At 42.2% G+C, this 12,870-nt stretch overlaps 1 protein-coding gene across 6 annotated transcripts in view; it reads left to right on the top strand.

The window, feature by feature from the left end:
- Window positions 1-12,870, top strand: part of Myh10 (myosin heavy chain 10) — a 131,164-nt gene that overhangs the window by 35,181 nt on the left and 83,113 nt on the right. For all 6 annotated transcript variants that reach the window (XM_026780414.1, XM_013347182.2, XM_005349821.3 and 3 more), the window contains one exon: window positions 7,349-7,376. In XM_026780414.1, the coding sequence (XP_026636215.1) occupies window positions 7,349-7,376 (28 nt within the window). The remainder of the gene's footprint in view (window positions 1-7,348; window positions 7,377-12,870) is intronic.

The following is a 12,870-nucleotide window of genomic DNA, read 5'->3' as shown; positions in this document are numbered from 1 at the left end:
TCGAGACAGGGTTTCTCTGTGGCTTTGGAGCCTGTCCTGGAACTAGCTCTTGTAGACCAGGCTGGTCTCGAACTCACAGAGATCCGCCTGCCTCCCGAGTGCTGGGACTAAAGGCGTGCGCCACCACCGCCCGGCAGTAGAGGGGTTTTTTGTTTTTTGGGTGTTTTGTTTTGTTTTGTTTGGCATGGGGAGGTATTTTATTTTCTTATTGTCAATTTGGAGAACTACTTGTTCTTTGTATTTAATACATCCTTTATTATCTGTAGGTTTTTTTCTTCTGATCTGATCTATTTTGAGTTATTCTATGTAGAAAATGGAGTGCGGTATTGTGTTTATCTTTTTTTCTTCCTTTTTTATATGCTTCTTGGTTTATCACTCTTGATTGAGGTTATTTCTCCAACAGCCTTTGTATCTTTGTTGAAGTCATCAAGGGTCTTGTTTAGGACTATTCTTTTGATCTAAATATCTAGCTTATCAGTATCACATTGGCTTGCCTAGTGGTAGCCATGCAATAGATTTTGAAATCAGATAACATCTATCTCCCATTATTGTTCTTTAAAAAGATCAGCATTGGCCCTATAGGTCCCTTAAGGCAGAACTGATAGTGATATTGAGCTCTCCAGTCTGTGAACATAGCTTGCCTTTCTGTGACATAGGTGTTCTTTGATATTTCTTATCAGTGTTTGTTTTAGTATACACATAGTGTTCATGTTTTATTGGATTAACAGCTAAGCATAACAAATACCTTAGTAAACTAAGACATTGTGTGTTTTGTGTATTTTTAAATGAAACTTCTTTATTACTATAGGATTTCAAGTTCATGTATGCTGACAGTTTGACTTTTTAGTGTGTGTGTGTGTGTGTGTGTGTGTGTGTGTGTGTGTATAATTGTGAAAGCACCTGTGAAAATCAGAGGCCAGCCAGCAAAATCCTGGCAAAATTCTTCACAAACCTCGAAAAAACAATACTCAATTTCATATGAAAAAACAAAAAACCTAGGATAGCCAAAACAATCCTGTGCAATAAAGGAACTTCTGGAGGCATCACAATCCCTGACTTCAAACTCTACTACAGAGCTACAGTACTGAAAACAGCCTGGTATTGGCATTAAAAACAAACAGGAGAACCAATGAAACCGAATCAAACACCCAGATAACAATCAACAAATCTACGAACGAACACCTGATTTTTTAAAAAAAAGCAAAAAATATAAAATGGAAAAAAGAAAGCATATTCAACAAATGGTGCTGGCATAACTGGATATCAACATGTAGAAGAATAAAAATGGATCCATATCTATCACCATGCACAAACTCAAGTCCAAATGGATCAAAGACCTCAACATAAAGCCAACCACACTGAACCTCATAGAAGAAAGAGTGGGAAGTACACTTGAACACATTGGCACAGGAGATTACTTCCTAAATGTAACCCCAGTAGCACAGACACTGAGAGAAACAATAAATGGGACCTCCTGAAACTGAGACGCTTCTGTAAAGCAAAGGACATGGCCAACAAGACAAAAAACAGCAGCCTACAGAATGGGAAAAGATCTGCACCAAGCCCTCAGACAGAGGGCTGATCTCCAAAACTCAATAAATTGGTCATCAAAAGAACAAATAATCCAATAAAAAAATGGGGTACAGACTTAAATAGTGAACTCTCAACTGAGGAATCTACAATGGTTGAAAGACACTAAAGGAAATGCTCAATATCCTTAGTCATCAGAGAAATGCAAATCAAAACAACTCTGAGATTCTATCTTCCACCAGTAAGAATGGCCAAGATCAAAAACACTGATGACAACTTATGCTGGAGAGGTTGTGGGGTAAAGGGAACACTCCTCCATTGCTGGTGGGAATGCAAGCTGGTACAGCCCCTTTGGATATCAGTATGGCAATTTCTCAGAAAATTAGGAAACAACCTTCCTCAAGACCCCAGCAATGCTACTTTTAGGTATATACCCAAAGAATGCTCAATTGTACCACAAAGACATGTGTTGAGTTATGTTCATAGCAGCATTGTTTGTCATAGCCAGAACCTGGAAACAACCTCAACTGAAGAATGGATAAGGAAAATGTGGTATATTTACACAATAGAGTACTATATAGCAGGAAAAAACAATGACATCTTGAAATTTTCCGGCAAATGGATGGATCTAGAAAACATCATATTGAGTGAGGTAATCCAGACCCAGAAAGACAAATATCATATGTACTTACTCATAAATGTCTTTTAGACATAAATCAAAGAAAAACCAGCCTACAATTCACAATCCTAGAGAACCTAGACAACAGTGAGAACCCTAGGAGAGACATACATGGAAGGAAGGAAGGAAGGAAGGAAGGAAGGAAGGAAGGAAGGAAGGAAGGAAGGAAGGAAGCCAGAGGCTTTCAGTGGAAATTCCATTCTTCTACTTCTTGGGTCATTGGGTTAGCACAGCAATTGGTTTTACCCCCTGAGCCGTCTAACCAGCCTTATATTGACTTTTTTTTTTTAATCTTTTAAAACTGATTTACTCTGGGTGGGTATTTTGTTTTGTTTTTGAAGTTTTCTTGAGGTTTTGTACTAGACAGTCATCTCCCCTCAAGCACTGATCTCTTTCACGCCTTTAACTTTTATTCTTTTTTTGCTTTTTCACATTAAAAGGAAGTAGTGAGAACAGATATCCTTGCCTTCTTCAATCTCTTAGATGTATAACATTTAAAAGATGATAGGAGCTATAGGGGTTTTAGGTCAAAAAGTCCATTATGGAATGGAATTCCCTTGTATTCTAGTTTGCTAAATCAATCTTTCTTTCTCTCTCCTTCCTTCCTTCCTTCCTTCCTTCCTTCCTTCCTTCCTTCCTTCCTTCCTTCCTTCCTTCCTTCCTTCCTTCCGCCCCCAATGTTTTTTCTATATCTGTTCAGTTATAAAGTAGTCTTTCTCTCCCCCTCCCTCCCTCCTTCTTTCCCTCCCTCTTTCTTTCTCTTTCTTTGTTTTTTAATGCTTGTTAGTTGTCCTTGGACTAGCTCTGTAGATTAGGCTGGCCTCGAACTCACAGAGATTCACTTACCTCTGCCTTGCGAGTGCTGGGACTAAAGGTGTGTGCCACCACCACCCAGCAGTGATTTTTCTTTTTCAATCTTTTAACTCAGTGAATTAGAGTAAGGATAAGCACCACTTGCCTTATTTGACTTATTTTATTTATTGCTGGATGTTATTGCTATCACTTTGTTAAGAATTTTTGTGCCTGGGCGGTGGTGGCACTGCCTTTAATCCCAGCACTTGAGAGGCAGAGACAGGCAGAGTTCAAGGCCAGAGTTCCAGGACTGGCTCCAAAACTACAGTGAAACCGTGTGTGTGTGGGGGGCAGGGGTTTTGTGTGTTTATTTATGAGATAAATTATTTCTATTACACTCTTTCTTCCAGGTTTAGCATTTGGCTAAAGTAAGCCTTGCCTCTTAGAGTAGGCTAGGAACCATTTCTCCCTCTTCATTTCCTGAAGAATGTAAAAGTTGATGTTATGTCAATCTTAAATATTTCATAAAATTCACTTTTTCATGGGAAGGATTTTAATTATACAGTCAGTTTCTTTAATAGTTATAATAGGGCCCTTTGGGTTACTGGGGTTTGTTTGTTTGTTTTTGTTTTTTAAGTAAGGCCCCCCACCCTGTGTTATTTTCTGTTCTTTTCATTTCTTCTCTTGGGGTTTCATTTGCTCTTCCTACAGTGGGGGCTGAGATTGTTGATTTTAACATTCCCATTGCTGAGCGTGCGGTTTGTCAGTGATACTAAGTGCCTTCTCCTGTGGTTTTTGGAAGGCACTGTGGAAAACGCTACGCTTGCTGCATCTGAGCTGGCACACATCTCCTATTAGAAGACTAGTTTGATTTTTGAACTAAATGTCCTTCATCATAAATGTCACTGTCTGAATACATTTATAGGTTTCCAGGCTTTGTGCACTGTCATAGTGCTTCTCCTGGCACTTCAAGGGGTGGAGGGGTCAGTGACACGGAACCCAGGTGAGGGGACAGTGTCTTAGAGTTGGAAGGCTCTTGGAGTTCTCAGGCCCATTCCCTCTTTGTACTGTCCTGACCCTCCTCAAGTCTTTTTCTTTCCCCCAGACAGAGTCTTTTGAAGTAGTTTTAGAAGAGAGAAACCAGGGGTGAAAATTAATTCAAGGTCAGAGACAGTGGAACAGATGAGTCTGGGTGGCAGAGAGTTCGTTGTTGCTGTTGGAGGGATGAGTATCCGTCATGGTGGGTACTATTGTGGAGGGCTTCAGTTCCAGACAATGGTAGGGTTGTGTATATATCTGGGGGGTAGCTTTTATGGATACACTAGGAAGCTATTTTATTTGGTTAGTTTTTTGTATGCATTTTGGTGGGTTTTTTTTTTATTCCTTATATCCCCCCCCCCCCCCCCGCTTTTTCTCTTCTCTTTTGTACTGATTGTTGAATTCTTGAGTTTAGGGCTCTCACGCATGCTAGACAAACACAGTTCCACTGAGCTACACCCCTTACCCAGTGTTCTAGTTTCTTTAATGTGGGGGGGGGGAATACCCATTCTCAAGAAAAACTTTTTAAAACTTGGTATCATGGTGTTATGTAGAAATTGCTCAGACCAGGAGAGCTCAAGGGTTCTGAAGGTTCATACATTGAGTGAGCCTAGCCTGTTGATGCACACCTTTAATCCTAGCAGGAAAGCTGAAGCAGGCAGATCTCTGTGAGTTTGAGGCTAACCTGATCTACATAGAGCATTCTAGGACAGCCAAAGCAATGTAGAAAGACACTGTCTCAAAAACAAAAAACAGTAGATTAGCAGGCTTGGTGAACCATGCTTCTCTTCTGTTGGTCTTGCAAGTCATCTTCCTTTGTCATAGACTTCCTCACATTTTTCCATGACCCTGTCTTCCTTCTTCTAGACTTTTAAAACATTAGAGATCTAAGGAGATCTAAGTAGAAGTAGAAAGGAAACACTCGGAAAAGCATGACTTCATAGGCGAAGAGACAGCAAGGAGCAATGGTCACTAGACAGGTGGTACAAGCTAGACCTAGAACAAAGATCAGAGGTCCACCATCTCTCCAGTACCAGCATGGTGCACAACACTAGATTTCTTCCAGTGGTTTTTTTTTTTTTTATTAAAGCCCAATGGCCTGTCAAGGCTGGTAATGCCCAGAATAAAAGCCACATGTCTTAGATCTCAAGCAGTGGTTTCTAGTGGGGAGCCAATGGCAGTACTATGTGTCTGGTCCAGTCTACACCTCTAGGAAGGAAGTAGTGAGGAACCTGAGGGAGGGTGTTGAAAAGCTTTCCTATAGGGGATAGAAATGCATTGAATAAGCAGAGCTTCACAAGAGATACCTGCGTCATTGTGGAGCTAAGGAGAACACATGGAAGGAGAGGCCACATGGGAACAGACACTGAATCCTAATGTGAATGTTGCTTGTAGCAGCCAGGGTGAAGGCTAACATTGCCGTTAGATGATAGTAAGAATTAATTATTGGGCCAGGCATGATGGTTCACACATGTGTAGTTCTGGTACCTAAGAGGTGACTACAAGAGAATCACAAGTTCAGGACCAGCTTAGTAACTGCCTCTACAGTTAAAACAAAAGCAACAAACACAAAGTAATGGGAGTGAGGTGTAGAGAATTATGGGAATGTAGGATAGAAGAAATCATTTTTAAAGTTCTATAGTGCACTAGGGTGACCATAGTTGACTATTAATGGTAGATTACAGAATAGCTAATAGACAAGATTTTCAATGTTTCCAATATAAAGCAATGGTAGCTGTCTGAGTTGATGGATATACCCATCACCCCAGTCATATGTTATATATGTACATTGAAATGTCACATTGTATTTCATATATATGTACATTTTTTTGTATATGTGTGTGTGTGTGTGTGTGTGTGTGTATAAACCTATTTTAAAAAATAGTCCTGAGCCAAGCGGGTGAATGGCACACACCTTTAATCCCAGACCTTGGGAGACAGAGGCAGATAGATCTCTGTGAATTCAAGGCCAGCCTGTTTGACATAGAGAATTTCGAGAACTAAAACTACGTCAAAAGACTCAGTCTGGGGGGAAAGAAAAAGACTTGAGGGGGGCCAGGACAGTAACATATTCTTTCTGTAACTTAGTTAAAATATAGAACATATGGACAGATTTGTTTTGTGTATTGGGTACCTGGTGACATCTACCCAGGGGAACAGTGAGCAATAAAGTAGCTTCCTGTCCCAGGACCTGTGACCCACACTGCCCCTAAAGCAGTGCGAGTGTTCAGCTCAATGAAGAACACAATAGCTGGGTACAGTTCAGTTGTTGAGTGCTTGTCTGAATGCTTAAATCATTAAATCACTTTGAAATATTAAAACTGGATAATTGTTAAACTATACTAGGTCACATTCTCTGGGGTAACAAGGACTCAGACAGGAAAACACCTCTTTCTGGGTGATATCATGATAGGATTAGGATGCTGTCGTGTATTCCTTTGTTATATTTGGGATCTGTTAGCCAGCCTCTCGTCACCATTACAAGTACTCAAGAAAAACGGTGTAAGGGAGAAATGATTTATTTTAGCTCACATTTCAGTAGCCTCTCTCTGTGATTGGCCGATCCTGCTGTTGTAAGCCAGAGGTGAAGCCACATCATGGCAGGGAGCATAGGGGCAAAGCAAAGAGAGAAGCAGCTAGGGACCAGGCGTTTCTCTCCAGGGAGTACATCCAGGCACCCACTTTTCCCAACCAGGCCCTACTTCCCAATGTTGTCATATTATGAGTCTGTCAAAGGATTAATCCATTGACAAGATTAGAACCCAGAGGACCTAGTCACTTCCCCAAGGCCAGTCGGGTGGCAACTGAAACCCAACACATGAGCCTTCAGCGACCTTCCCAGATTGAGGCTGTAACAGGTACAGGTGTATATGATGGCATATGCCTATAATCCCAGCACTTATAAGGTCAGAAGTCTAGGGGTATCCTTCATTACATAGCAAGTTCACATAACAAGTTCAAGGTCAGCCAGGGTTATATGAGACCATGTCTCAGAACAACAAAAACCAGGTATAATTTGACTTGACACCGTGGTTAAGCCTCATATAAACTGTTCTCCCTAGCAGTGGGTATTCTTGACACCCAGAAAGGTGTTTTCCTGTCTGAGTCCTCGTTACTCCAGAGAATGCGACCACAGTGGGAGACAGGTTAACTTAAATAGGGTTAGGAGTGTGTGTGATGAGGCTGTGGCAGTTGGCTTTTACTTGAGAGGACAATTACTAATATTTTATAATCTATTATTGCAACCTTATATGAAACATTATAAAATCAGGCAAATGGTCACTTTTTGTTTGTTTTATTTTTTTATAGATCGTGAGGACCAGTCAATTCTTTGCACGTAAGTAAATGTTGAATATTCAGAATTGATTCTGATTCTTTTTGTAAGTCGAGAATTGCCTTTTTGTTTTGGAGGAGGGAGTTGAGCATGGGTGTGATTTAAAGGTTGCACTTATTCTCAGGCTAAGAGTATAAGGGATACTCACATCTGCTGTTACTGCTTGGCTGCCAGACAAGACTTCTCGCATTCCATAAGTTAGCTCTGTGCAATTTACCTCTTTAGTTTGTATGTCTAAGTATAGGCTGGCCGGAGAGCTCAGCAGGATGTTCTTTTTACTCACTAATATTTATCAATCATCTCGTGCCACTGGGTAGAACAGTACTCAGGGCAGGTGATGATTTACTGTGCACACTGGAAAGATGGTTTTGGCTGTAGCGTGGACCTTGGACTGGAGGAGATCAATAAGGCATCTATGGTAACAGAGGCAAGGAGATGGTCGTTAACCTACAAAGAAGCAGTTAAGTTTAAGTGCTGTTCAGTTTAGGAGCCAGGTTTACTGGAACTTGGTTTATGTGCTCAAGAAAATAAGTAGATATGTTGATAGAATTGAAATGGGCTGTCTTCCTCCATGAGACTGGGAAGGGAGCACACTCGACTGGGAGACACCAAGCTTGGTTTAGGCCACATTGCTGGCGGGTGTCTATGCTCATCCATTAGTGTGGAAGTGCACTCAGGAGAGAGACCTGTGCTGAAAAGACAGAACTGGGAGACTACAGCACGGATGGCGGAAGCTGCGTGCTGTATATGGATGCCCCGGGACAGCCAGTGCTCAGGAGATAAATAGAGGAAGAAAAGCTGCAAAGTCCAGAGTGACCGAAGGGATGGTGGCATTGCCAGGGGACAGGGGCCTTTCCAGAAAGGGGGCGAGCTTAGTGCTCTGCTGCTTTCTGATACTGAGAGAGCTGAGCAGAAACCATAGAAGATGGAGGATGTTAAAATGGCCTGAGTGATGGGGAGGGAAGGGCCTAGAGAGAAGGAAGGAAGGGAAGGAGCTGAGAGAAAAAGAAACGAGAGAAAAACAAACAAGCAGAAAACCAAGATGCACTGTTTCTCAGATCAAAAATGTGAACGGAATAATAGCTAACAGTGAGAGATCAGCAGAGGGTTTTTATCTCATTGGTGCTTCTGATGTGGCCAAGATGAGATGCAGCTGAAGGAGAGGGTAGCAGAAGGAAGAAGTTGGTAGGACCAGAAGTCACAGCTCGCCTATGGTGATGTCCACAGTCCCAATGAAGGCCCATGGGGAGGGAACTGGGAATTAAGAACACTATCCTATGTTGCTCTCCCTGCCTCCTTTTTTGTTTTTGTTTTTCAAGACAGCCCCGGCTGGCCTCAACTCAGAGATCTGCCTCCCTCTGCCTTTTTGGGGGGTGGTGGGATGGGGAGGAAGGAATAGAAAGTTTGATGTTTAGTATGTGGTGAAGAGAGAGCTGTGAGAGAAGGAGAGAGAGTCTGCTTTGTTGTATGAGCATCAGTTAGCCTCGAGGAGCTACATAAAGAACTCTTCTTGAAGCCTCGTGACGCAGCAGCATGGTCAGTCCTGTGAGATGATTGCAGTTGCTTGCATCCTCATAGTGCAAACCTGACCACCTGGAACTCACATAAAGGTAGAAAGATGGAGCAAGAGAACCAACGACATGAACTGTCCTTGTCCTCCACACATGCCCCTTGGCCCACACACCCATACAGTTAACCCACACAAATCATAAGTAAAATAAAAATAATAATTTAAAGAGCTCGGTGCAGTTGCATGGTCCTGCAAGCTTCCCAGCAACTGTTGGAGGTCTTACTCGGGGTTTACTCCTGCCTTCGTAGCCAACTGCTGGACTGGGTGCCATGGCTTCTCTCTAGTGTCCTCTCATGTTGGCTTTAATGGGACAGCTGTATTCCAAAAGCAGCCAGAGGTACACGCTCAGATTTCTGCTGTGTCCCTCTCCAAGCCAAACACAACCATGGCCTGAGTCCACCTGGGAACCACTACAGAGGGAAGTCTGAAGCAATGAACCATCGCTGTGGTCCACACTCCTAGGATGCTGGCGTAAAAACATCTAGCCAGGAAGAGGTGGCAAACTCAGTTTCCTCTTACATTGAATTGTTTTTAATTCAGATGACTTTACTTTCTTTCCTATTACTGGGAGTTGTATCCTAAGAGGTCTGTTGCTGTCAGCAGAATGAAAGGCTGGTGGCCTCTGATCTTTGCTTGCCTAAATGGCCATCACAGCTATTAGCACTTGTAATTAGATGGCGGCATCATTTAGAGTGGGCTTATCATCAGTCAGAGACTTGGGCTCATAACCTAGTCTCCTGGCAGCTGAGTTGTCTCTGCTTGGCTCAAGTAGCAGCCATTAAGAACAATGTTTGCTTTCTTTCCTATTCCTTTTTCATTTTAAAGTTCATTAAAAATTCATTATAAAGAACTAAAAAAAATTCACACAGTAAAATTAACCAAACCCAAAGTCTGTCCATCTCCTCAGTGAGCTTCTGTACAGTTAGCTCAGCCACTCTGAAGCTGTGGAGGGTCACATGCATTTCACAGTTTCTCTATCAAATATATTTGTATGCACTTATCCAAAAGTGAAAAATCTGGGACAGGATTGAAACTAGAGAAACAACTAACTTTATATTCTCTTTCATGATTCAGGTGGTAAGAGCGGAACCCAGTCTTTTTCAAATTGTTATTTTCTCTCAATGTTTTACCGCTAATATTCCCAGACTAGAGCAAAGTTGAAAGAACTATAGCGAACACCCACATACATTCCAGCCAGACTCTGCCATCTATTATACTATAGTTGGTTTATCGTACTTGTCTGTCTGTTCTTCCTCTATATACCATCAATCCATCTTTCTGTTTATGTTGGAAAGAGAGTGGTCTGGGGCTTGCATATTTACTGAAAGGGTCAGATAAATAGGGAAAAAAGAGAAACCTTGTTTACATATAAAATAATGGTTAGTGATGATAAATTGTTTTTTGTCAGCTCGACACCTAGACATATCTGGGAAGAGAGCCTAGCCTGCCTTTTTATCACTACCATTTATTTGTTTACTTATTTGGGGGGTGTTTAGTGTGTTCATGCAGTAAACTATGTGTGGGGAGCAGAGGACGACTGGAGGGAACTGTTCTGTCTCCCTGTGGGTCCAGGCACTGAAACTCTGGTCCTCAGGCTTGGCATCTAGTACCAGCTGAGCCATCTCTGCAGCCCAGGAAGAGGGAGTCTTAATTGAGAAATGCCAGTAGGCAAGTCTATGGGGTATTGTATTAATTAGTGATTGCTGTGGGAGGAGCCAGCTCACTGTGGGTGGTGTCTCCTGGGGAGCAAGTGAGTAAGCACTGTTCCTTTGTGCACCCTGCTTTAGCTCCTGCCTTCAGGTCCCTGCCCTTGCCCGAGTTTCTGCCCAGACGTCCCTCTGTGATGGAGTGTTACTTAGGAGTTTAACATGAAATAAGCCCTCTTCTCCCCAAATTGAATTTGGTCAGTATTTTAGCACAGCAATAGAAACCTGCAGGAGCTGTCTGAAAGAGCATACCCTTAAAAAAAAAAAAAAAAAAAAAAACCCTTGTTTTATATATACACACATATATGCATTGGTATCTTGGTATCGTGCTGGCATGTATGCCTCTTTGAGGGTGTTGGATCTCCTGGAGCTGGAGTTACAGACAGCTGTGAGCTGCCATGTGGGTGCAGGAAATTGAACCCAGGTTCTCTGGAAAAACAACCAGTGCTCTGAACCACTGAGTCATCTCTGCAGCCCCCTGAAAGATCATATTCTAACCTTAACTGTAAGTGTGTGGAGGAGGTCAGGGCTCCAGTTGGAAGCCTGAGGATTACTGCAGCTTTTCCCTGGGAGAGGCTCAAGGGCAACTGACGCACAGAGGCCCTGCCGAAGGTTAGGCAGCATTTATTTTGATGGCTGCCGATTGGTTAGCTATGTAGTTTTCTCTTATTTAGCAAGCCATATTTCCCTTCATGTAGTGATTATTTCTCCCTGTTTTGGTATATAGACAGTATTATTTAAGGTCCAATGTTTTCATTCTTTCTTTTGGAGCAAAGTCCATGTAATGGGGTCCACACATCCTAAGTGTAGTGTTTGCTGAGTCATTCAGTACCCCATCAGGACACAGAAGACAGTGCTGTCGCCCCAGAAAGGTCCTTCCCCTGTCCTAGTACATGTTCACCACGGCCTTTTGTTTGTTTTTAGACACCACAATTGTGATATTTAATAGCTTTCATATTTATATTATAAGTAACATTGTAAACCAAAAAACAGGTTTAATAGTCTGTGTTCCTTAGTGCTTTTGAAAATTCAAGTAAAGAAAAAAGGAAGAAAAAAAAATCCAAGTAAAGTATTTCAAAAGTGTGTTCACATCTTCCTTACATTGGTTCATAGCCAAGCTAAAGTTTTCTATATGCAAATAACTAGTCAATTTTATGAGGAAGTTATTTGTGTTCATTATTTAGTAATTATTTTATACTAAGTACCGAAAACAGGAGCAATATGGGTTTTGTTTATGTAAGTAATAGTTTACATAGGGCTCAAGAGGTAGCTCAGCGTTAAGAGCTCTGGCCCCTCTTCTAGAGACTTGGGTTGGCTTCCCAGCATCCACATGGCTGTTTTGCAGCCCTCTTCTGGGTTCCCGGACAAGCACGCGTGTGGTACACAGGCATGCATGCAGGCAAAACACCCATATATGTATGTACATAGTTTGATAGTTTATCTTTAACTGTTACTTTTGTAGTCAGTTTTTAATTTGCATTTCCTGCAAAGGCTGGACTTCCAGCTTATACCCTGAACCTCTTCTGCCCACGAACCCCGGGTGCGCTCTGCGGACTGCCCTGTAGTGTGAGCCTGCAGACCCACTGCTGCTCATTGTGAGGACACACCAGGCACATCTTTGATCTTCAGATTCCACCACTGAACTGAAAGGGAAAGTGTAGCCCTCCTGGTGACTCTACATGGTGTTAGTATTCAGACCGATAAAGCAGTTACTCCTAGTCCTGTCTTTAGAGAACATTGACCTTTATGACTCTGACTTTAGATAAGCTGATTGCCCCAAATTTCTTTTCCTTGCAAATATATTTTAGTAGAGTGTAATGATTGTCTCCAGTCAAGATGTGGCATTTATGGTTTGGGTTGGTTTTTGTAAAGCAGTTATCTGCCATATACAAATATCCAGAGTTGAGTCCTGTATTGAGTGCAGATGGTTGTTGTTAAGAGTGGCATTCTTTAAAGTTTCGAGATAAACAAATGGATAGAATTGATTAAGCGTGAGCTGACGATGTCGCTCACTTGGTTGAGTGCTTACCCAGAATGCACAATGCTCTGGTTTTGATACCCAGCACCACATAAACCAGGACACACCTCTAATCTGAGTAGTGTAGATGTAGGTTCAAAAAAGTTCCCAAGCCGGGCGGTGGTGGCGCACGCCTTTAATCCCAGCACTCGGGAGGCAGAGGCAGGCGGATCTCTGTGAGTTCGAGACCAGCCTGGTCTACAG

This window comes from Microtus ochrogaster, chromosome 7 (genome assembly GCF_000317375.1).
Source record: "Microtus ochrogaster isolate Prairie Vole_2 chromosome 7, MicOch1.0, whole genome shotgun sequence".
In the NCBI taxonomy this organism is placed as follows: Eukaryota; Metazoa; Chordata; class Mammalia; order Rodentia; family Cricetidae; genus Microtus; species Microtus ochrogaster.
The sequence above is the reverse complement of the archived record's forward strand: the minus strand, read 5'-3'. Positions and strand labels throughout refer to the sequence as shown.